Raw genomic sequence first — 24,848 nt, 5'->3', positions numbered from 1 at the left:
CCATCTCAAGGTGACCCCGCAAACCGAAGGCGACGCGAGCAGCCTCTATGGGCTCCTAGCACTGTCGACTGGCTCCACTTCCGTCCTCACATGCTCGGATAGGATCAATCAGATCTTCTGTCGAGCCGACGCCGCGACCTGGTATATAGTGTTATGCTCGCCGCCGCGTAGGGATAGCCATGCTGCTCTTCTAGGGGTTGGTGTTGGTCTCAAAAGGTGTAGTCCAACAAATTCATAGCCACGGTGGGCATATCTCAAGCGAATGCGGAAGCGCCACCGCTCTCGATGGCCTCGATCTCCTCGACAGTCCAGGAGGTCCTGCGGAAGCGGGCAGGGAGCTCGTCGCGGTCGAAGAAAAAGCCCTTGCCGGGCTCGATGGACGGCAGAGCGGAGCCCGAGGCACCGCCAATACCACCCTCACTGGTGCGGGCCCAGGTCTTCTGGAGCGGGCCGTACTGCTGGGAGCGCTGGCGATACTCGGAGAAGGAGTTGGCCGAGAAGTCGCTGGGGAGGGACTGGCTGGGGCTGGCAGGGTGAGGCTTAGGGGTGTGGTCGACGGCAGCTGTGGCAGAAAATTACGAAGTCAGCTTGAAGCCTTGGGAGTGGATGCCGAAGAGACCGGTGGCATTTGCATTTGCATGCAGAGGTGGAGGGTGGAAGATACGAGGGACGGAGGTCAGCATAGAGGGGTAACGTACAGGGAATGGAGCGCTTTCCGATGAACTTGATAGAAGGGACACGCTCGGCGTGGGCAGCTGCCTGTCGAAGGGCCTTGGTTGCGAACATCTTGGCTGTGTGTGAGGGTGCGTGGTCGTGCGTTTGCGCGGGCGTATGAAGAGTGTTGTCGAGAGTGCTGTCGCGTCTGGAAATCGGCCCGTGTGTGAATTGGTAATCACAAGCTAAGATGGAGTATTCAGTGCTGCTGAAGAAGCGATTGACGGAGAAGGACCACGAGGATGGCTAGTAGGTTGAGGAAGGCAAGAGACAAGAGGTAAGAGAAAAAGTGTCGAGACGGATGGGAGGAGGAAAGTCGGACTGAAGTTGAAGGAGGTTGGGTCCAAGGTTAAGGCAGAGGCAGTGCACGGCTACGGTCACAGTCACAAGCAGGAAGGAGCACAAGCGCTGAGCACAAGAAAGGCAGGAACCGGCGCGGGTGGTTTTCGGATTTTGGAATTTGGGGAAATAGCGGGTGAGAGCTGGTGAATGAATTCCGAGTGCAGGTGGGGCCACTTTCACCCATGCCTGCCTATGGCTGGGTGCACAAGCTTGGTCCAAGCCCGGGCCAGAGTTGCATCTTTGACTTTTTTTTTCCTTTCCCTTTTTGCCCACCTGCCCACAATTGCCTACCCCAAGCGCCTGGGACCGAGACGGACTTTCCCTGGCATGACCCACAGGCGCAAACGTCCAAACCCCCTCCAAATTCCGAACCTCGGGGAAAGATGCTGAGCACTTCCCCAAAGGCACGGGCCAAAACCACGCCATTCCCACGACGCATCGTCCCATTCCGTCAGCCCGTCCGTACCGAGCAAGGTAGATCTGTACGTACTCGCAGACACATTCAGATTACTGTACAGCACGGATGGGGGCAATCGGGGCTAACGCACTGGTAGATGATACTGTGGCACCGTGGATCTGGCAATGCCCCGCGCTTGTCCCCGCATCCGCCCGATAACGAACCATGCATACATCCCACAAGCTGTTAGACATATTTATTAGACTATTAACTGCCTGGCTGCGTGTGCATTCATCACTGCTGAGAAGCTCCGAGGAGGCTTCCACAAGCACACAACCTCAGCCTCGCCGGCCCGGGCGTCTGTCGACCATCTACCACAAAACTGCGACAGTGAGCACCAGTCACACAAAGCTAATAATGCAAACATACCACAGCTCACCATCATAACTCCACCAGCTGCTGTCAGGCTTCCACCTGTTACACAGCTTTTAGACCACCCCACATCACCTCCCCGCGGTCTACAATGCTGCATGCCCGAGCTCCCAGACTACTGTACCGTAGATGCGTCGCTTACCTCCAGGTCTCCCCATAATCCGGACTGTCGGGTAAGCGAAGCAGCTTGCCTGGCTTCCTTCGTCCCATCTTGCGAGCCTGTCTACCTGCACAGTGGGCATCTGGGCCTCACCAGCAACCGGACCTGAATAATGAATGTGCCTGCATGACACAACCGGTTGTTTTCGCCGCCTCTTCGGTCATGGTTCGGCCTCGGCATCCCATGCCAACACAACCTTATTATCTGTACCCCAAATGCCCGTAACATGCATGCGACCTGCTCCGAGGCCGAATTCGATACCGAGACTTCCCCACAAAGCTTGCCTGTGGCTATGGGGCTCACAGGAAGCGCTGGTTGTTCCAGGTTCCTCCACTGGCACGTGCGTGACGAGGGGTGGTGGGATCTGATATCCTATCATCCGAGGATATCTTGACCGTTCTTGAATATCGTTCTCGGCTTCCGCGTCACGCACCGCCCATGATGCGCTGCTGATGTTGAGTGCGGTGTGTCGTGCCTCGCGTTGTGGCACTTCCCACACAGGCGATCATGCCCGCACCTACCCACCCTCCTCATGCATAGAATTAATGAGACTGCGACTCTGTGGGGTTATTTGGAAAGGCTATTTGATTAACCGTCCTTGCGGGCCAAGATTATTGACTGTTGGGTCAGGACTAACTCTGCAGACGACTCTCCCTCTGCATACCTTTGCCATGCCAAGCTTTCCCTCGAGCAATTCTCAACGACAACAACCAGTATAAGGAGGTCAACACAGTGAACTTGAGTCTATCTTCGTACTGGATACTGAGCTTCAAGGGATACAAGGAATTCAGAATGGTCGTTAGGTCCATACTGTCGCTCTGAGCGTTGGGAGTCGGCCAGCCACCCCCCCCCCCCGGGTCAGGAATAATCTCAGGTTAGGGTTCTCACCTCCGAGGCACTGCTCAACGCGTTCGACGCGTGCCCAGCCTGGCCGAGTCTAGCAGTGTTGGATACGCCCCGACCTTTCGACATTCAATGCTCCTTGAACGTCGATGCACCTAACTACCAGGCGAAAATGCTTCGATCTTGTCAACCTCGTCAGCTGGAAACACCTGAGTAGCGTCGTCCACAACCGAACCCTGCACCTGCCTCGGCACGTCTGCACAATGTCCTCCTCCAAGCGACAGCGCCCTGCCGCAACCGACGACAACGACCCCTCCATCTCGCCGCCCCCTGTCAAGCGCAAGGTCCAGAGCACCGTCACCAGTAGGCGCACCGGCTCTCCCCGGGCCATGCTGCCGGCCACCGAGCTTGCTTGACTGACATTGTGAGCCAGACGGCGCAGTCGCCAATTTCTTCAAGCCCGCCTCCCAGAAGAAGAAAGACCAGCCCCGAGTCTCCTGGTCAGACCGCGCTCCTGACGATGACTCGCCTGCCACTCTGCTCGTCGGACGCTACGACGGCAGTGACACCGCACAAGAGCCATCGGAGCACAGCAAAAACAAGAAGAGGACGAAAGTGGCTGCCTTCGACCTCGACTCCACGCTGATCACTTCCGCCTCCGGCAAGAAGTTCAGCAACGACCCTCTGGACTGGAAATGGTGGGACAGCACTGTCCCGGCCAAGCTACGAAGCATCTACCAGGACGGATACCGTGTCGTCATCCTCTCCAACCAGAATGGGCTCTCCTTGCACCGAGACCCCGGTTCAAAGGGCCCTGACAACACGAAACGGGTCCCCCCCTTCAAGCAGAAGATCAGCGCAGTCCTGGCCCAGCTCGACATCCCCACCTCTGTATACGCTGCCACCGCGAGGGACGTTTATCGCAAGCCCAGGACGGGCATGTGGCGCGAGCTGTGCGATGACTACGACTTGGAAGACATCGACAAGGACGCCAGCATCTTCGTTGGCGACGCCGGCGGACGAGTCGCCGTGCCCGCCTCCGGAGGCAAAAAGGCCATAGCGAAGGACTTTAGCTGCTCCGATCGCAACTTCGCCCACAACGCCGGCATCAAATACGAGACACCCGAGGAGTTCTTCCTCGGCGAGCAGCCCCGGGAGTTTTCCAGGGACTTTGACGTGTCATCCTACACGGTCTCGAACCACAGCCAAGTGGAAGACGTGGTGTTTGAGAAGAAGAACGCCAAGGACATTGTGTTGTTCTGTGGGCCACCAGGCGCAGGAAAGAGCACCTTCTACTGGAGATACCTGAAACCCCTAGGTTACGAAAGGGTGAATCAGGACATGCTCAAGAGCAAGGACAAGTGCTTCAAAGCTGCCAGGGAGCACCTTGAGGATGGGGAGCCAGTCGCAGTCGACAATACGAACCCAGACCCAGAGGTACGAGGTCAGTGGATTGATCTTGCCAGAACGGCCGGTGTGCCGATCCGCTGTGTGTGGTTCAAGACGCCACTGGGCATTGCCGAGCACAATGACACGGTCAGGGCCCTGAACAAGGATATGAATCCCGAGGCGAGGACCGCGCTGCCGAAGCTCGCGTTCAACGGATTCGCCAGTCGCTTCAAGCAACCCAAGACCAACGAGGGCTTTCAGGATGTTGTCGAGGTTGAGTTTCAGTTCCGTGGAACCAAAGAGGAGTTTGCAATCTGGGGTAGGTACTGGATCTGAGACCGTGCCATCGCGGAACTCTTGAACAAGATTGGCCTCCGTGGGAAGACCTCGTAGCATTGTTGTCAGCATCGCGACAGCCCAGCTGCGCCGCTGCGGCCTCTGAGTCAGAGCCTTGCTTGAAAACACTGTCCATCGACGATGTCCAGCCCAGAAACATCGCTTGACTCTTCTGAGACGAGACGTAGCACTCGGTCTGGGACTTGGTCCCAAGAAGCCACTGAGCGAGAAACCGCAGTGGGCGAGACCGAGGTGGCCACAATGTATAACGTGTCACTGCCACGTATGGTTTATTTGAATAGTAGGAGCTCTCCCCCAAACCCGCCGCTCTGAACAGCCTCAACTCCACCCTGCCTGGCAGAGAATCGCCGGCGGCCGTCGCCGACAACAATACCGTTGGGCCCCCAAGTAATGGCACGCCTCCCGAGAAGATCGATTTGTCTGCCACCCATGTGCTACCGCCCTTACGACCGTTATCTCTGCGGCCATCGAGTCTACCGGCCCTGGGTTGTACACTGCCCTGATGGGCCCTGTCCCGACGGCGATAGCTGGCCGAAACGTCAGGACTGGTACCTACAGATCCTCTGCAAGGAGTGTGGCAGGTGGAGACTTCACAAATCAGCCAGACAGGCTCAATAGACATGGCCGTTGTTATGGGCTGTCCTGAACGTGCTCAATAACGGTCTGCTCCTCCCAGTGATAATCAGCTGTGCAGGTGTGTTTCAGGTGTCCAGGTATTCTCCTGATGTGGGCATTCTGACTTGGGCTTCAGATTCCTCTGGCTGTTCTCCAGTTTTGGATCCGCCGGGACGCATCTATTAGTACTATAAATTTGAGTCTGGCACTCCTCGATTGCTCCACTCAGTGAAAGCAGCGTGGTGAAAGGAAGCAGTGCCGTGAGTGAGCAGTGACACACAGACATATGACGCCAAGGAAAGGGACCTCATGTCAACTACAATTAACAAGTTGCGCTCAGGCCCACACTGCAGAAGCGTCCCGGTCATCATAAAAGCACAGTTTGTGAGATTATAGTTCACGAATTTTGTAGTCGTTGCGGGAACGCAGTTACTCGGCTAATATATAATCAGACAGCCTCGAGGTTGTCGAGGTTCATTTGCCATCTTATCTTGTCACTAAAAAGCTAAATAAAGAATGGATACCCCAACCGGACTGCTTCTCCTCCAATCCGCAAGCGGTATATGTTAAGCATTGGTGGAGGCTTTGCTCCTGTTGACGCCGTACCCGAGACTTGACAGCAGCGTTTCCGTCTACTCGTCGGCCTCGATATCGACAACAGTCTTTGTCCACTGGCGGGCGGGGACCTTGCGCTTGAACAAGATGTCGATCTCGCGGTAGGAACGGTTCTTCATCTCGGGCAAGAAGAAGAAGGCGGCGAGGAAGCAGACGAAGCCGGTGCCGGCCCAGACGTAACCGCACCTGCCACCGAGGTTGGCCTCCTACGCTACATGTCAGAAATTGTTCATCGTAAACTTGGGAAAAAGAGGGGGAGCTTACGTCAGGGTTGAGCATGTAACTTGCAAGGAAGATGCAAGGAATGTTGACGATGTAGTACGCAGCACGTCCGACACCGGTCGTCAGAGGCCTCAGGCGGATGGAGGAAGTCTCTCCGATGATGACCCACGAGGCGGGCGCAGGTCCCAGGGTGAACAGGACCGAGACGATGAGGCCCAGGGACGCCTGCGCCAGGGAGGCCGCTGTTGAGGCTCCGACGGAGCCTGCGATACCGAGGGCGATGAGGAAGCCGACGTTGATGAGGGAACCCCAGACGTAGATGGTTCGCCTGCCGAGGTAGGTGGTGAGAATCCAGGAGAGCATGACGAAGACCATCTGGAGGGCCGAGGTGATGAGACCCAGGGCAAACGCGGTGTTCGTGTCGATGCCAGCCTCTGCGCGCGTGGGTTAGCATGTGCATTTTTTTTTTTCACCCGGGATGCAGGACAACTTACGCTCGAAGAAATAGACGGCCTGGTTGGCGATGAGGTTGCCCGTCAGGTTCTGCGCCGCGTAGACACCGCACACGATGAGGGTACGGTAGAGGTCGGTGCCCTTGAAGAGCTCAGCCAGGTTGGGCTCCTTTATCGTCTTCTCAAGGTCGACGGTACGGCGCATCATGGCGACGGACTCGCTGGCGTTCAGTCTCGTCCTGCGCCCCAGGCGCGCCACAGCCTTTTCTGCGTCTGCTAGGCGACCCTTCCGGACCAGCCACCAGGGCGACTCGGGCGCGATGAACATGAGAATAGCGAGAGGGGTTGGGAACATCCACTGGAGCGCGATGGGGACCCTGCATCACGATGTCGTTAGCAAACAAAAGACTGCTTGTGGAGCGGGGGAATAGCTTACCTATAAGCGAGATCCTCGTTGAGCTTGTTGTAGTGGAAGGTCGCACCGCCGACGATGATGGCGCCAATGGCCCAGAACATCTGCAGCATCTGAGTGGCAGGGGCCCGCAGCTGGATGGGGGTGATCTCGCTGCAGTAGGCTGGGGCGTTGGCGATGAAGATGCCCCAGGGGATACCCTCGAGAAGCTGTGCGACGAAGAAGACGGGAAGCGAGTCGCCAAAGTAGAAGATGAAGATGAAGGCGTTCAGGAGCATGAGGCCGCCGATGGTGGCCCAGCGGTAACCGATCTTGCTGGTGATGGGGCCGGCAATGAGGACGCCGATGAGAGCACCGAGAGGCCCGCCCATCTGGAGGGCAGACTGCCAGCTCGCCTCGATGATCATCTTGCCCTCCTTGTCGCTGAACACTCCGTACCTTTCTGCGAACCTGGGCAGGGCGATGAAGTTGCCGGCAAGGAAGACACAGTACGACTCCATGATCTGAACGAAGCCGTTGTGTTAGCAGTCCGTTTGCCATATTGAAGTTGTTCGTGGAAGACTGACAATGGTGCAGGACATGACAAACGCCCACAGGGCGGCCATGGGGTACTCCTTGACGGCCTGGAGCACGCCCGACTTCTGCTCGGCCGTCTCTGCCTCCATGGCAGCCGCCTTGTAGGCCTCGAGCTTGGCCTCATTGTCGAGGTTGAAGGTGTCCTCGATCTGGTGGGCGCCCTTCTCGTCGGCGTGTTGGATCTCCGGGGCGCCGCCGGTGGCCTTGATGTCGGTGGGCTCACTCATGTTGGCTGGTGTGGGCCGCGCTGAGCGAGCGTGTGGGGGAGGCTGAGCTGGGGATTCTGGGGATTCGAAATTCGGGGTCTGGGGAAGCTGGGGAAAGGAAATGGAGCATCGGGTGATTGGGCAGGCCTCGACCTTTTAAAAGAAAACAGGGGCGCGCGTTGGTTGCTGCAGCTGCCATATGTAGTGCAGGATCCGACTCGCAACATTCCATCAATCAAAGTACCTGGCTCGCATATCGGTAAGACCGACCATTGCGCCGAAGCCCAGGCCTCGTGATTTGTCTGTTTGTCACGTCCTCGTCCCTCATCTCCTTCCTGCCGGGGTTGAGGCTTCTCGTTAGCGGCGGTCAGCCCACCCAAACGGTTGGTAGCGCTCCCCAGGTCAAAAGGACTCGTTGGTTTATGCGAGGGGGCCAGGCCTGCCCGCAGCATAGCAGAGCCTATCAGGACCTCTGCTGCACGCCTTTGTTCCAGCGCCTACCCCAGCTCCGCACGCCACAGACCAGACTCATCCCGGCGCCCCGAAGCTTGTCCCCAGATCATTCAGGCTTCTCCACCACCTGCTCCGCGCTAACGGTGTCAGATCTCGCGACATGATATACCGAGCGAGATGTGGGATTGCAGGCGTGAGGACGGTGGGCCCTTAGCCGCTGCATTATAGCCGCAGGAACCCAAGGCTCGGAATTTCCAGAACGCCGTCTGGAACTTGAAGCCCAATGCAATCTTGTGTAGCCGCGCTGTCACGAGACGGCCGAAATGCAAATAACAGTCTAGCTGCCTCCCTCACGAGTTAGATATTCAACACCGTCGCTAATGCTAGAATGTTGCAAAATGAAGCACTAGACAAGGGGACTGCCATCTCTTCCCCACGTGAAACTATCATTACAACAACACGCAGGGTTTTAACCAGACTGGTACAAGGGGCGATGTTTGTGGATCAGGACCTCGGATTACCTCGCCGTCCGATGGGGCCTCGGACGTGTCAATAGCCATGAGAGCAGCTCCCAAGACCTCCACACAGCAACTAAGATGGAGCAGCTCAGTTTGGGAGATGACACCATCGCAGACCTATACAGTGAGAGAGTGTCTGTGTGCTCTTAAGCGACCATGAAGGTGGCACATGCGGCACAAACGGAGAACTCCTCCCTGATGAAGACGGTTGTCGTGAGGAGGTGGCCGTAGGGCTGACGGATCAGCGGAAATGTGGACTATTAGGACGCGGCTACGAATCCTAAAAGACAGGGAAGGCACCCAAGCATTGATCCTGCCCAGCAAAACCGAGCATGGTGTGCGAGGAAAGCCTTGGCAAGGCTATTCAACATCCAGTTGGAAAGCAACTGCAAAAGGACGAGACGACTGATACAGGGGAAAGAACATAGTGTTCTAGGAATGTGGTACGTATGTTGCCAGAGACTTTCGGAAACAGAGTCTTCAATTTAGAGAGTTATTAGGCTCTTTCGATCTAAGCCAACATTCTGGAAAGTTTCTACATGCGTAACACGACGATGATCAATTACCTCATCTCTGCTCGCTTGAAACTCTCTTTGTTTTGCGGGTCATGTGCTGTAAAGCTGTGCAGGGTTGGTCCGCTGGCCGGTGTCTCCATTTTCAGAAACGTGCGGACCGCTGCCAATGTTATAGCACATATAGCCACCATTCTGCCCAGTAAAATGTCCTCGTACGCGTTGCTTGGCCGTTCCACACAACTCAGAGCCCTATTTATGTTGTCGGCCCGACAAGGACATATGCGGTAAGAAAGACGATGGGAAGGAGTTGGGACCAGTTGACTACACAGTAAACATGGCTGATCGGTTGAGCGCGGCGGAGGAATCGGAAGTTTGTTGAACAAAAGCGACGCCGCTAATGCGGCACAATTACACACACCTATACTTCCACAAAGTTGTCGGAGCTAGTCGACCACCGGAGGACCCGGGTGGATGTTTCTTACATGTCGACGATGTTGTGTCAGCAGCAAGATCGCCTTGTAAATGACAGAAGCCCATCAGCATTTTGCTTCCCTTGACTCGTTTGAGATTGTATTCATCGAAACTTGGATAAATCATGGCCGCACTCCGCTATTACACAACCATATTGACCCTGAGCTCAGGCTCAGCTTTCCTCGTGTTTATGCTCAACCGTTACCTACCCTCGCGCAACGCCAGAAATTTGACTAGAGCAACACATGGCCATGAGACTTCGGCTGCCGTGGCCATACTGAACCCTCAGAAGCAAGACCTGTTTCAACATAGAATCACTATGGAGATCCCGACCACCCGACTGAAACCTGGCTTGGACAATAACGAGATTCTTGCACGTTTCACACAAGGCTTCTTTGGGGGCTGGATCTTCAGCCCGGAGCGGTGGTTCTTTCATCTCACAAGGCTTTCGGTGACCAATCTCGACGGAAAGTTCTAATTCCTCTTTGCATATCGGTATCAAATATGCCGAGAAAAGGGTTGTTCTTTTGCTGACGGACGTACCGTCGGAAACACCAGGCTTTGACAATGTGAACTTGGAAGAGTCCCCAATACGGGAGGTCTGGGACCTGGAAGCTCTCTCAGCCAAGGCCCCTCCCCCTTCCGGGTCACTCCTCTTCGGCAACTTCCTCCTTGCGGAGAGTGTGTCGAACGCGACGACACGGCGAGAAACAGAGCAACCTCCCGCGAAACCTGGCCCGCAAGGTCCACGGGACTTTGCGTCGGCCGAATTCGTAGCGGGTGGATCGAAGACCTTCGAACTGATATCATCCCATCGTTTCGAGGTCGCCCGCGAGCATGACCGTGAGGAGAAAGGAGGGCGCGATCTGGTTACGGTGACTTTCTCCCACGTCAGCTGCAAGTCCGTCGCCGGCCGGCCGTACTCGACGTTCTTCCGGCTGCTTCACCTTGTCTATGCCAGGCTGCTTTTTGCAAATGGGATCAGGGCGATTCTGGAGACGAAGTAACACTGAGCTGTGTCAGTCTTCCATCTTTCCGGGCCACCTTCTGTGTCGCCGGCCTTCCTTTCACCGTCCTGCCCACCTACCCGGCGACCCTCGAGCTCTTGGTACTCCGATACGACGAGGAGCTTCCCAAGGAAGCCGGGACGATCAAAGCTCCCGGATCTCGATCTGAATACTTGTTTCTCCCCCCTCTAATCCACTTCTTGTTAAATAGAACATTGACCTTTATGATATTCTGTGTATCTGGGCTTAACAGCCTAGCAACTGAGATTCTGAGGAGCGTCTAGAATCCGGCTGGAACGTACATAGCATATTTTACATCATTCCTAGAATAAAACCATTGTAGCAGGTAGTGATGCTATGAGAAATCGTTGCCCGACTCAAGGTCTAGTGGAATTAACTACAGGCGGAATGGCGATCAAGTCATAATGCAAGGCCAGAAAGGGTTTGCATCATTCTCCTCTCTAGTCTGTTGATATTGCTTACATGTCACTGTGCTTCACATATTCCGCAGACATCAAATCTATGAGGACAACCATCCCGGGCTGCTCATGCGTAACTTGTTTAGCACTTGGCTTTCCAGACCATTGTTTTATTTGCTGGGCTTCAATAATATCCTGAGACTCAATCGAAATCATGATCCATCATTCAGAGTAATCGCCTGTGTCAAGTATACTGCCTGTCATTCCTGCATTTTCGGGCACATCACAAGGTAGAGTGGATCTACATTGAATCCGGGTCACAGTCCGCGATCAATAGTGGTGGTGAATTACTTGTATACTCTGCAGCTTCACAAGATGCCCATCCCGGAGAAGGACAGACCTGAGGCAGTCATTGATCCACAGAGATGTGTCCAGTCAATCTCATCTGCATGTGACTGCAACTGCTGGATATAGTCACAGGAAAGATTTCGCAACACACGGAGGCGCAGCAGCATAGAGAGGATCGAAGTCCCATACCAGGAGAGCCAGTAAGTTGATGGCTATGCTCACAAAGGCTGGGATGAAAAGGCCATGTCACCTGGTAAACTCAGTTCGGAGGTATCGTCATACAACATGAAGACGGGTTACAAGTATTTGCATGCCATGTTTGCACACCAAGTGTACCTTCTTGAAACTCGACCATCCAAAGTCTGTCCAAGCCAAGCCAACCAAGACGGCATGAGCTATGTAACGGGCTAAAGATTCTCTGTTACTTCCAGCAGGCTACTTGGTCAATATTTGTAAAGATTACCTCCTTTTCCCTTCCCAGCGACTCATGAAGTGGAGAATTTGACACAAACTCTGACCAGTATACCAAAAAGACTGATTAATACGAGCCTGGCTGGTTGGGGCACGTTTTTCCACGAGAGGAACGACCAACGTCGCCCTGCATCTGTCACTTGTTCGCGCTGGCGAGAGTGCCACAATGACAAATCTGATCATAGCCAGAAGCATGGACTTCATGACTGCGGGGCCTACTGATTCCTGAATTGGATGGAAGCCGCTTCGCTCCTCTCGAGTTGACGCACTTGATCAGGCATGTTCTAGCAGGTCAGGCTGGTTGAAGCGTGATCCCAACGTGTGCATCCGGGCTTCATGGGCCCCAACAGAAACCGGACAGAGCATCCAGCTTTTGCAACCTCCCCTGATACATTGGGACTGGAGGTCGTGATGCGCGGAATGCCGGCAGAGAACCCATCAATTCGGAGATTGGGTTAGTGACATTGTCGCACAACACGAGGCTTACATCAAGAGTGTTCCCCCCTTCGGACATCCTCAAATGCAACAGAGACAGCCCCTCTGCATGATGCATGCGCTCCACAAGTGGATGTTGCAGGCACTAGAGGCAGATGGCGATGATAATGATCATCATGGGCATCGCCACCAGAGGATGCAGTCATCAGCCATTAGTAGCCAAATAACGGCGGCCACGGCAATAAACCTCAGCGGCGCGACCCATTAGGCATGGGCAAAGTGGTCTGCGTAATGCTCCCCCCACTCGTTGCATCCAGCTCGCCTTCCTCGATTCGTAGACGGAGCTACTGGGAGTTGCCATGGCTGCTGCATCCAGGGCTCTCCTCAGTCGACCGTTGAGGTTCTGTCTTGGGCCACCGTCCTGCTGATTAACCTCTCGCCACACTGCAGCTAGGCCAATAGTTGAGGTTAGAGGGCAGTATGAAAATGCACGGCAATGAAGGCATAGGTCGAGGCCGCAGGGTATCTCAGGCTTGGCTGCCAGAATCAGTTGAGACGGTGTGAAAGCCGGTCCTCGAAAGCATATCTATGGCTGTCCACGTAACCTCAAAGTGAATGGGACACTGAATGCCTGGACATATGGCAACCTTTGTCTCGATGACTAGTGTGATGGGCCAACAGTCGGACGCACATATGGGAGCCCAGAACGAGCAAATCACCGAGGTTGGGAAGAAGTGCTGCAAGGGACAGTTGCCTCGCTTGCGCCACTCCGTGTCCGTCGGCCATCAGGTCGATCGATCCATATCGACGATGCGACCCTCAGTGTCATCGAGGCGGTCGGGAGAAAGGGTTGAGTGCAACGCAAGTGCCGCCCGCTGGCATGACTGACCGGAGGCAGGCAGCAAGCACAGGCGAGCCGGCCCACAATCGCAAGCCGTTCTGGCCTCGGTTGGGAAATCCGGGCCATCCACAACCCTGGTGTGCGGCCTCTGAGCATGTGCGCGAAGTCGTTGGCATCGAATGAACGGCCTGCTCAGCCCTCCACTACACAGGGCCAAGGGTGGACTAAGGGAACTAATGCAAGGGACGACACATCTTTTTTTGAACGGACAGGATTTTCGTAGACGAATCGCTGCTTACAGGAGCTGCGGACAGACGACATAGGGCTTGGTAGAGTAGCATTCCGTCAAAGGCGTAAGCCTCGCACTTGATGGAGATGGTCAGTGGAAAGCTGACGTGGTGGTGTGCGATATCCAGGGGATCGATCCTATGATTTAGGCGTGCTACTGCTGCCGTTCCATAGGAGAGGCAGGTCGCGGAGCAAGGATCATGGCGGGAGACGGCGTGAGTGACCCATTGACTTCGGCCAGGAAGATGTGAGCACGTTCACACCTTTCGCCACCTGGGGAGAAGCTTCAGGTGGCCGAGCATCGTCTGGCATGAGGGTAGGTGTGAGTGGCCGGAGCTTGCTGCGAGGCGAACGCTTGTTCGTCAACGACAACACTTCCTGAAGAGTCCAGGCACGTACTAATCTAGTGTGCCACAGCAGGAAGACCTTTCGTTCGGATCCCCTCCGCTGGCTTCTCAACCCGTTCCGTCGAGTCAGCTTTGTCGCTGCGGAAGATTTGGTATTCACTTATTCCGTCGAGTTTCGTGGCGCATAAAGCTAATGGCTCGGACGTCACAAGCTCTAAGTAGCCCGTCACCACGGCCCAGGTAGTCCGGTGCGGAATTTGAACCCTGGGAAGGATTTTTCCGTTCGAGGACATGCACAATATGGCCAGGACGTCTGCACTGTGAATGTGGAGGCTGAAGAGTCTGGGCGTGAACACGGGCTCACGGCTGTCGAGAAGCACGAGCTGCGATGCTGCCACATGAGACCGAGGGGCGCCTGGGCTTAGGAGGACCCGGCTAAAAAGGCCCAGAAGGTGCAGGGTAGCCTGACCACTTCGATATGGTTGGCCGGGGCGTTGGGCGTTCTCTCAAAAAGGGGATGGATGATGGGTTTGCCCGAGGAAACACATGGCTGGCATTGGCGGCGTGGCGACATGCTGTCTGCCCGTCTGTCAGCAGTGACTAGGCCCAAGACAATGATCGAAAGCGGTAATGATGCAAGACACGTAGTATGCAGAGGAACCGTGGTCGTGCCGGACATCCTGACCCTAGCTCCACGAGCAGAGCAGGGCAGCCCAGGCGAACATGTCAGCCTGTCAGCCTGCGAGCGTGTGTCATCGTGTGCCCCAAGTTGTTGTGCACCAGAGGGGGATGATAACAAGAGGACCGAACAGATGGAATACGGCAGACGGGCCGGAGCAGCAGGGGCGGGAACGGGAGCGGGACGGGGATGACGAGAGATTGGGGAGATTGGAGCAGGCGTATATTGGTAAGACGACAAGGTCGGAGCCAGGGACGGCGGGGTGAGATGCTGGGGGATGAGTGACGGGACACAAGAGCCAAAATGGTTGTGGTTGCGCTCGCACGCTGTCACCACATTCCGGCCGCCGCGTAGCCCAATGGCCGAGTCTGATTGGGATTGCCCAGAGACAACATGGCCGAGCTAAGGCAGCTGCTGCTTGTTGCTTGCTGCCTTCTGCGTGCTGCGTGCAGCTGCCGTGTCACCGGAGCACAGCAAGCTCCAGCTGTCCTGGCCGTGTGGATCGTCCGTCTGTTTCAAGGTGTCGTCTTTTGGGGGGTCACTGCTGCTTGCTTGGCCCGCCTGGGTGGGATCCGGAGGTGCCAGCTCTGCAGACTGCGCTGCCACCAACTGGGGCAGAGCAGACAGTGGTGGTGAGCCACGGCAGGTAGTAGACCATTGATGGCTGGCAATGGGGAGCTGAGGCTGAGGCCGAGGCTGACAAAATGATCAGTCAGTCAGTCAATCGCCCACAAGACAAACCTTTTAAGGTTTTGTTGGTGGGGGAAACGAAACCAAACGAAACATGCTACCAAGGCACAGCCGTGCACACATCAGACTTGAGATGACATTAGAACAAGACAAAATGAATAGTTCTGGTCACGGACGGAAGGAGTCGCACGAGAAGTCGGTGTCCCGTCTGCCCGTCCGCGAAGACAGACACCAAGAGGCCCGGTGATGACGGAAGGCACCAGGTCGTAGTGGGTACATGTTCAGCATGACGCACAGCCGGTCTGAATTGCAGGAAGGCAGTCACTGTTTGTGTATACGTACCTACAACCCAGGAGCAGGTTGCTTGACTGGAGACTGCTGTGGTGCTTCCACACCTGTAGGAGCACAGCAATTGCTCACAGGAGTTACTAAGTAGGCTAATAGAGGTTGATCAGGCACGTCCTTGGAGCTTGAGCTTGTCCTGCATGCAGGCAGGGAGACTAGGCCCAAGTTGGACAGCCTGCCCCAAGAGGACGTCCAGAATCAGATACTGCAGTCCTGTCTCCCAAAAGCGTTGTGATGCTGCCGCTGGTGGGGCAGCGGGGATCGATGCCGGCCAACAGGATCCTACGGATCGAGTAGTCCCACGGATCTCTCTCGACCCTGCCCAGAACATCCCAGAACGAGGAGGGGACCGGGCAGGGGCCAGCACGGCCCAGGCTCGGGGTCGACCCTTCCGAATTTGGCTGTGGACCTCTCGTCCCCACGTCCTCTTCCATCCTCCCCTCCTCCCTTCCCTTCGTCCACTGCTTCCTCCCTGCCAGGCCTGTATTACTTACTGTGTATTATTATCATCCTGCCCAGTACGGACTGCCTGGTGGCATGCACATGCACTTAGTCAGTCTTACTGTGTGTGTGTCGTGCTTCTTTTCCTGGCACCAAAGCTTCTTCCAGGCCTTGATGATCAAAATAGCTGGCAACCAGTTGATGTCATTCTCATCACGTCTGCCATGCCTGTCTCCCACCAGGCGCAGGCCTTCTTCTTTTGCTAGCTGAAACGAGACAGACATCCGTGAGAAAATTCTTCACATTTCTCCTCCTCTGAGATGATCTGGCACCCACACCTCTTCAGTCTGCAATGACGACGTGGTTTTATTTTTTTATTTTATTTTTTCTCCCTCGCTTTCTGCCCAGACCCTGACCTGCCTGAGCACCATTCCCTAGAAGTACCATAGCATCTACCCCTGGTGAGTGCTGTGGCAACTCAACTTACTAAGGGAGGTAGGTGGGTACTTGTCTAATATCACTCCACGGTGCTCAGGCCGTCGGTCAATCTGTGGCTGCAGCAATCATCCTCGTCGTCAACCTTGTGTTCCCTGTCCGCGGTCCTGTCAACCCGAACGCTGCCGTGGCCTGCGCTTGGTTATCAATTCTCAGCCCCTGAGCCTGTGCCATTCCTGCACATTCTGCGCATCCTAGCAGCCTATTACTGTACGCCATGACTACGGGAAAGGACTGCAGCCGGAGCCTGCGCCAACAGCCTGGCAGACTGGTACATTGGCGTGGACATCTGTCAGGCCTTGACAGTCTGTAGCTCGTGTACTTTGTGGGGCGCCGATATTCATGTTAATCCCTCATCCCGTGTTCCTGACCCGATTACGTCCCTGTTCAACCGATGTTGGACAGGCGCAGCGGTTTCCCTCCAGGCACATAATAGTCTACAGTGTCAAAATATCTACATACATCAAGATGTGGGAAGACACCCACAGTACACACACTGCGGCCTTCACAGCGCAGCACTTGCACGGCAACCCAATTGGGAAAACCTTGAATTGTGCATTTGACGACGTCCGGCATCCCGAGTCAATTCGCCGCAGAGGCTGGAGGCTTCCAGGAAAGCCAATTCTGCCCTCTCGTGGCCCTTGGCAGGGAACAGGCAGGGGGGCAGGGTCACAGCAGGCGAAGAGCGAAAAGGAAACCGAGGTCCAGGCCCAGGTCCAGGGCTGAGGCCGATGAGAGAGAGAAGTGTTCCCACCTGGCCCACTGCCCCACTGCCCAATGCCGTCTGCCCAGCCCCCTGGGTCGCCATGATCTTTTCGAGCTCGAGAGGCTGACAGGGTGGTGAGACAGCCTGACCCACCAGCGTGCCTGCACACTCTCATCAGCTCCTGCTTCGTCATCGCTCTCTGCCTGTGCCAGTGTTTCAACCGTCGGCTCGCAAGGGCACTTGAACATCACGAGGAGGCAGTAGGTTGGAGACGCAACAGACTAGACGCAGTAGAGCGCGCCGCAAAACCTGTCACGAGCAACGGCCGTTTCACGACGACAAGACCCAACACCCCAGAGCCTCTTGGCCCAGTGTAGCTCAACGTCCCGTCCAAGGCGCGCGCAACAAAACGTGGGCCGCCGGCCTGGTCCCCAGCGGCCCGCCAGGCGGCGACACGCCTCAGCCCTCGCTTGCTCGCTCACTCGCGCAACGCTGCGGGTAATCGTAGCGCAGGAGTGCAGTAGCCCGGGCGGTAGCGGCATTTCCTTGACGACGATCCAGAGGACCAGAGCGTAGCAATGACGATTTGCCAGGCGCGCCGTCATGCATCTCTTCTCGCAGATTCAGACTCAGACTCAGACTCACATTCATACCACAGTACACACACTCTCTCTTACTAGCCTGAAGCCATCCAATGACCGGATGAGAATCCATGTTTCTACCAGCCACTCCTGCCACTCCAGACCGACTACTGCAAACAATGCTGTGGGAGAATGGACAGGAAGAAGGACCAGGGGAAAAAAAGAAAAAAGAAAGAAAAAAGTTAGAGTGTAGACACTAGCAACACCACAGCCTACCAGCCTGCATACGCTTTGCTAGCCCAACCTGCCTGCCTCTGAGCGAAATCCCCTCGCCTACAGTCACAGTCATGTTGTTTGTAAGCCGGATCAGGGTCACTCTTTCGGGGCAAGACGTGGCTTGGCTGCTTGGCAGTCCGTCCATGTTGCCCTCAAGGTTGGGATGGCGGATCCCATGGCCTATGGGCTTGTTGACCGGCGAGACTCCTCGAGCCAGCCAGCCAGCCACCACCCAGTCAGCCAGTCAGCTAGTTCGTCCTCCCGCTCACACCATGCCATCGGGCTCCCAATCCTGCCGCACCGCACCGCGCCGACACCACACACACCAAACTTGTTGTATGCAGTGTATGCGTGCTCACCCCCCCTTCCCCCCTCAAACATCCACACCATCCCCCAGCAGTCCCAGCCACCTCAGCAGCTTCTGCTGCACTTAGTGTCAACGTCTGGGGTGCGCAGGAAACATGTTCTTGGCTACCGCACAATGCCCTATCGCTTCGCTTCGTGGTGAGCAATGCGGTGCGCAACACACACAGCATCAGCTACTGTGAAGATAGAAAGTAGGCACGCACGAAACATGCGTGGGCCTGCCCTGCAATAGTAAAGTAGTGCTATATGCAGGGTGCCTAAGCAGCAAAAGTTTACAGGTCGCGCCCACCCACAGTCACACCACCTCCCGTCCAGATGCTTCACGTGGCAGAACCACGACGTTCAACAAAAATCGATTGGCTTCCCGTTCTGCGGCTTTGGCACCCCGGGCCAGCGCATTGCTGCATCGTCGTGCTGGACATACCTACAACCTGCCTGGCCGTCTTTGAGACGACGACGACGACTGCATGGCAAGGACTTGGGGCAGAGTGGGACGGGTGCATACCACACCACACCACACCACAACACGGCAACACCCTCCGGACCAGAAACCTGTCCCCAAACCAGTCCCCATTGACATGATCTTGGATGGGTCCTGAAGCATGCCCATGTAATAATCCACAGATCAAGTAAGTCATGGCGGGACATGTGTGTGTACTTTGGAATCCGTAGGGGAACTCGGACAAAAGTGCCAATTATCCTTGTTACCAGGCCCCTGGACAACAACAGTCTGGCAATCCGATCAGTTGGGCGTCGGCTTGTGTGCTGTACTGTATGTCAGGAAGACAAGAACGGCAGCAGCACTGCAACGTCGGGTCGATTGGACCAGGATCGATGGTGAGGGCGTAAGCAAGAGGACGTCGCGCTGGCGGTATTCGGGGTGGCATCCAACTTGTTGAAGTTGTTTCCAATCGAGTCTCTGCCGGCGTCACGTCACGATCCCTTGCCTCGCATCGCGCCTGCGTGTCTCTCTGGCCCTCCTTGACCCGGACTTTGCAATGCAGGATGCAGTTTGGTGGCTGTCTGTTGTGTGCATACTGTAATAATCGACTGCCGTGGCACACACAGCATGTGCCGGCGTGTTGAAAGCAGGATGACGGAAGGAGTAGGCGAGGGGCCCAGCACCGCATGTATCTGGACTACATACATACCTACCTGGGCAGTCTAGCTCATGAACCTGGGTGGTACTACATACAGTGTGATTGAATCGTAGACTTCGACTTCCTTCCTTGTCCCTCGTCCTTCCGTCTTCCCTTCCGTCCTTCTGTCTCCTGTCCATGCCGTAATTCCGACTCTGCGAGCCAGCCTCAGTACCCGCTCTGCAATTCACCACCAGCACCAACACAACACCAACACAACACCAACACCAGCAGCAACAGCAACAGCAGGCAGGAGCAAGCGTCCTCTAGTGGGACAGGCCAGGTCCAGGTTGTTCCTTCCAGACACCCCGGGCAGTTCTGGCGCAGCCAATCCGTGCATCGGCAACGCCCCCTTTCGGGCCTAGGCGCCACCGTTTAGAGCGCGGAGAGACTGCTGCAGAAGAGAAGAGAAGGAAAGGAAAAGACGGCCCTAGGGGCAACTGCGAGCGAGCGTGCAACTGCATTAGTGGTCAGGGTGGTCTACACACACTCCGTAGTCCATTGGGTACCCAGGTACGGAGCTCAAACGGCTGCACGGCGCTACTGTACCGTGCTGCTCAGCCTATTCCGCGGTACCACACTACAAGCAGGTGCAGATACCTATGTAGATACCTACTTGGAGTAGGTACTTGGGGACATGCCCGATGCCCTGCTGCGATTGCCGTTCCCAAGGTCGAGGTCGGACCTTCCCTGTCCAGCGCCCACTGCCAGGAGTACCCACCCGCCCTAGCAAAGCTTTCCAGGACCTGCAAGGTTGGGCCGTTTCCTGTTTTTACCCACTCGGGCAGTGCCAGGGGGGTCCCATCGCTCTTGCTCTTCCGACCCGCCGTCTTCCACCCACCGCAACGCTCCGCACTGACCCCACCAGCCAACGGCCGGCGAGCATCCAGAAACTTTGATCCCTGAGCTCGACCACCTCCCGCCAACCAAAAGCCCGCCCCAGAACTTTCTAAAGCTCGTCACCTCCCCACCTACCCCCCCCAAGATAATACCACGCGACAGCACAACATTGTGTCCAAGACCGACCTCCACCTCCCTCCTCTCACCACGATTTCCCCGACAGCCCAACATCGCCGCCACAATTGAGCGCCCCTCTGCATCGTGTTTCGTTCGAGTTGGAGTGAGCGAGCGAGCGAGCGAGTGAGGGAGAAAGAAAGAAAGAAAGCGAAGAGAGCCGTGTGTTTGTTTGCCGCGCCAGAGGAGGAAGCCAGAAGCTGGGGACGCCATACGGAAAGAACCTAACGAGGGAAACCCGCCCAAACCACGAAAACACAACCTGCCACGATCACACCAAGGAAGGCAACCAGCCTGTCCTTCGGCCACGGGGGCCCTATTCATAATGTCTACTGCAAGACCACGGCCAGCAGATCTGTCGCTGCCAGCAGACGGAGGGGCCTGGCTGAAGCAACCGCACCAGGATTCTTCTGATCACCTCCACCACGGTCACAACTACCCTGGCCAGTCCGAACATGGTGATCAGCATGACGATCAGCAACACCAATATCAACAACAACAGCAGCAGCAGCAGACACCGTCCTTGCACCCGCACCAGAAACCTGTCTCGCTGCACAACGAGCCTCGCGACCAGTCCTTCGTCTACTACAACCCAAACTCGAACTCGTCGGCGTCAGACCTCACCTCGCCCCTGACCCCTACCTTTTCACACCACGGCGGCAGTCACCTGCGATACGCCAGCTCCACCTCGTCCCTCGACCTGCAGGCAGCTGCTTCCTCGACCTGCTCCGACAGCCCCGTCTCACCAGCCCAGCCCCTCCAGCAGACCTCGCACAATGCCAGCAGCAACACGAGCACTGCCAAGAGACTCCTGCCAGATGTGCAGGAAGAGCCGCTCGAGCGCGACGGCGACGGAGGCCTCGACGGCGACGACGACCGCCATTCTGCAATGACCATGCTCACAGACGACCAGATGGGCAGCCTCTACGACTGTTTGTGTACGTCTAGTCTGGTCTTTCCCACTCGGCCGGGAGACGGGGAGGGCGTTTGAGACACCCTGCTTCCCACCCCAAACCACTGTGTGCGCCCTGGCTGACCTCGGTTGCAAATAGGTGACTCGCCGTGTATCCACCAAAACTCTGACATGGTCCACAGCGCCGACTGGTCTCACCCCGTCGACAATGAACTGGCCTGCTTCGAATACGACATGGGCTTCCTGAGCGACGGCGACCAAGATCCAACCCTCCACCCCTCCAAGCGCAATGGCGCTGATTCGCCCCTCTCTGGTCTCACCATGCGACTCGGCTCGCGCTTCCCGACTCTGAACCGCTGGAGGTCGACAAAGCGGAGGCACAGGGCCTTTACGGCCGCGTCCGAGCCCTCCCTCGACCTGCCCCCCGCACTATCCCGGGCCACCTCGACGAGCCGGTCATCCTCCCTGTCGGCCCCCAGCCGGAAGTTTGTAGACCGGTCCAACGAGCCCCCTCTGCCGCCCACACCAGCCCTGTCCTTCTACGAGTTCGAAAGCACCGAGAGCATACCAGCCCCTAGTGCTGTCAGCATCGACATCGAGAGGGCAAACGCGCGACAGAGCATAGAGAGGGAGCGCGCCCTTGCGACCACTCCTCTACTGCCGCCGCTGATGACTGAGGTTCCTTCAATCATCTCCTCGCAGACACAATCGCGCGCACCTTCTCCCCTCCAGTCGCCCACTATCGCGCCCCAGATAGGCTCGGAATTGAACTCCCCTGTCGTCTACTCGACACCGCCGCTGAGCACGAAGCCGTCTTTCTCCTCCTTTCGGCCTCCCCTCCTGACGAGCCTGTCCTCCCCAGTGGTTGCCACGAGCGACGTGGTTTGCACGATCCCTCACCTGCTGGAACAACACGACGCCTGGTCCGACCGCCTAGGACATGCCAACTACACCATCCTGCCCCGGCCCTACCATCCCGAGGCCGCAGACTTCGACACTCTTCGCACCCTCCGCGCGGACTGGGACCTGGCCAGAATCAACTACACAAAGCACATTGTGCGCACCGGCGAACACTATGGCACAACCTCCAAGGCCTACGCTCTTACCGAGGCAAAGTGGGCAGAGACCGAGCGGGAATGGAAGAACGCGCACGACAGCCTGCTCGATCGCGTCGCTTCCCGGAACCCAGGGAGCGAAGCACAGCTCCGGTGGGACCGCCTGCAGGACGACACCCCGACGGCCATCCCCAAGATGCTGGACGCCGAAGGCAAATTTCCTGATCTGGGGGACGAGGACATTGTTGGCCCCATGGTACGTGACGCTGTCATGGTCCGGGACCCGGGTTCCGAGGCAGAGAACGGCGCGAAGAAATTCTGGAAGAACCTGGCTGGCAAGGTTGGCCTGAGGAAGTAAAAGCCTCCTCGCCCTACCTGGCGACCAAGAGCTGCCCTTGACGACCTTCATGACCTTCACGACCTAGCATCATCATCACAGCGAAACCTCGATTCTTGCACCCGACATTTTCTCCTTTCATCCGAATGCCAACCGCAGTACCCAATCTACCGGACTGTGCATGGGACCTTTGCAAAAGGCTTACTTGCCTGCGCCTTGTCATATCGGCCACGCGTTTATCATCTCTTACCGGCCAGCCGATCTGGCCAAGGCTGACATGTTCTCATCTAATTCATGAATGTTTATTTTCTAGAATCTCAATGTCTACTTCTCAATAAGGGCAGTTCCTCCTGCTCCGAGACTGGCCTTTCAACAAGCATAACTGTTTTCATAATCTGGGATTGGTACTGCACCCTGACTTGGGCCATCAGGAAAGGCGTGCGCCTGAGCCAATGCCATACAAATGGCGCCAGTGCGAGGAGCAGAAGCCAATGCCTGCGGAACTTTGGGGCGCACAAGGACTTTGACAGAGTGGCGGTCTGGTTTCAACAGATACAGACGGACTTGGGCCGGGCCCGAGCTGACAACAGAACCGGGCGCCTCATGGCGCCGGGCAGGGGCAGCAAAGAGAGACATTCCTTCCCACGACGTTTCCTTTTCCTTTTCAAGCATGTCCGGGAATGTGAGGATCGCATACGCGTCTCACTATCTAATCGATATATATATATATATATACTGGGAGTCACCGATGGGGGGGCAAAGGCAGCCTCCTGCGCTGTACATCACATGTACGCATCAATTTCCTTATTGTCGGCGTGGAGTACCAACGGTCCTTGGGATAGACAATGTGGCGGGTACACAAAAAGTTCCACGGGAGGAACATGTAATGAAAAGACGGGGCCACGGCGCACAGGAATGGTGGGAAGGGACCAGGGAAGAGGCATCCCTGACCCGGTACAGCATAGCAAAGGATGGGAGCCCGATGTTGGGCCAAGCAGGACAACTTGTGGTGTCCAACACAGATGCCTAGCCATGTACATGTTCTGATAATGTGTACGATCGATCCACTAGTATACCTATTTATGGTGGTTGCTGGCTGTTCAGTAGTGACATGCATGTACCCAACCAAGCAGGCGCGAAATACGGCAAAAGACGTCGAATTGGATCCAACAAACGACAGCTTTACGGTACATGGTATGTCGCCTTGGGCCGAAACTATACCTGTGGCTTTCCATCCGTGGTACTGGACGTCGGTTGTCGGTGGTCACCGCCGCTCATGACTTTACAAAGGTTGGGCTGCAACTTGGGAAGACAAGCACTACGCAAAGGTAGGCGGTCAGTCAGCCGGACGGTTCTCTCTCTCACACACACACACAAGCTGGCATTCGCCTAATTGAAGACCAAGGGCACCCTGGGGGCTTGGTAGAATCCGGCCAGAGGCAGGACTAGACGAGGGCCCCCCTTCTGGCTTCCACCTTTCCTACTGTGGCGGACGGTTGGCGCAGAAAGCAAAAAAAGAGAGAGGAAACAGAATGATGCAGAGGACCGACCCGAAAGCGGTGCCATGTCTGTTGTTGAAACACGTGGCGTGCGCTGGGAGTGGGCCACTTGGGGCCGCCTTTGGGCGTGGGGAACAAGGTGAGAGGCCCGGCGGGGTGGAGGCGCATGTGTTGAGCGTTCGGCAGTGCCTGCTGCATTCCCAGGATGGTAAGATGACGACGATCTACCTTGGCTAGCTAGCTAGATAGATAGACAAGATCTAAGTGCGTACGGCGGTGGTGGTGGTGGCCGCCGGGTGCCGGCAGACGGCCAAAAGCCCGCCCATTGGCACCTGATCGCTCTGTGCCCAGGTGGCTTTGTCTTGGGTTTGGGGGGGGGGGGGGGGGGGGGGGTGCGATGCAGATGTACGCATAGAAGCAGTGGCTGGTGGACTTCTATTTGAAAGTGTGCGTGTTGTCTCTGGGGG

At 56.3% G+C, this 24,848-nt stretch overlaps 6 protein-coding genes across 6 annotated transcripts; 4 read left to right on the top strand and 2 right to left on the bottom strand.

Annotated features, from left to right (window-relative positions):
* Positions 1 to 254: 254 nt before the first annotated feature.
* INS49_004373 (uncharacterized protein) lies at positions 255 to 786 on the bottom strand (the record flags this gene model as incomplete). The annotated part of the gene is made up of 2 exons (XM_043165162.1): positions 255 to 562; positions 699 to 786. The coding sequence occupies 2 exons, from the start codon at positions 784 to 786 to the stop codon at positions 255 to 257; spliced, it is 396 nt and encodes a 131-aa protein (XP_043017877.1).
* A 2,365-nt stretch (positions 787 to 3,151) lies between these two features.
* INS49_004372 (uncharacterized protein) lies at positions 3,152 to 4,613 on the top strand (the record flags this gene model as incomplete). The annotated part of the gene is made up of 2 exons (XM_043165161.1): positions 3,152 to 3,251; positions 3,322 to 4,613. 2 exons carry the CDS (start codon positions 3,152 to 3,154, stop codon positions 4,611 to 4,613), a joined length of 1,392 nt encoding a protein of 463 aa, XP_043017876.1.
* Positions 4,614 to 5,881: 1,268 nt separating this feature from the next.
* INS49_004371 (uncharacterized protein) lies at positions 5,882 to 7,753 on the bottom strand (the record flags this gene model as incomplete). The annotated part of the gene is made up of 5 exons (XM_043165160.1): positions 5,882 to 6,070; positions 6,129 to 6,520; positions 6,581 to 6,915; positions 6,975 to 7,453; positions 7,517 to 7,753. 5 exons carry the CDS (start codon positions 7,751 to 7,753, stop codon positions 5,882 to 5,884), a joined length of 1,632 nt encoding a protein of 543 aa, XP_043017875.1.
* A 2,060-nt stretch (positions 7,754 to 9,813) lies between these two features.
* Positions 9,814 to 10,696, top strand: INS49_004370 (uncharacterized protein; the record flags this gene model as incomplete). The annotated part of the gene is made up of 2 exons (XM_043165159.1): positions 9,814 to 10,115; positions 10,207 to 10,696. 2 exons carry the CDS (start codon positions 9,814 to 9,816, stop codon positions 10,694 to 10,696), a joined length of 792 nt encoding a protein of 263 aa, XP_043017874.1.
* A 3,002-nt stretch (positions 10,697 to 13,698) lies between these two features.
* On the top strand, positions 13,699 to 14,033 carry INS49_004369 (uncharacterized protein; the record flags this gene model as incomplete). Its single annotated transcript, XM_043165158.1, has 2 exons — positions 13,699 to 13,745; positions 13,916 to 14,033. The coding sequence occupies 2 exons, from the start codon at positions 13,699 to 13,701 to the stop codon at positions 14,031 to 14,033; spliced, it is 165 nt and encodes a 54-aa protein (XP_043017873.1).
* A 6,869-nt stretch (positions 14,034 to 20,902) lies between these two features.
* INS49_004368 (uncharacterized protein) lies at positions 20,903 to 22,903 on the top strand (the record flags this gene model as incomplete). Its single annotated transcript, XM_043165157.1, has 2 exons — positions 20,903 to 21,515; positions 21,630 to 22,903. 2 exons carry the CDS (start codon positions 20,903 to 20,905, stop codon positions 22,901 to 22,903), a joined length of 1,887 nt encoding a protein of 628 aa, XP_043017872.1.
* Positions 22,904 to 24,848: the final 1,945 nt, after the last annotated feature.

This window comes from Diaporthe citri (genome assembly GCF_014595645.1).
Source record: "Diaporthe citri strain NFHF-8-4 chromosome Unknown scaffold_12, whole genome shotgun sequence".
NCBI classification, from domain to species: domain Eukaryota; kingdom Fungi; phylum Ascomycota; class Sordariomycetes; order Diaporthales; family Diaporthaceae; genus Diaporthe; species Diaporthe citri.
The sequence above is the reverse complement of the archived record's forward strand: the minus strand, read 5'-3'. Positions and strand labels throughout refer to the sequence as shown.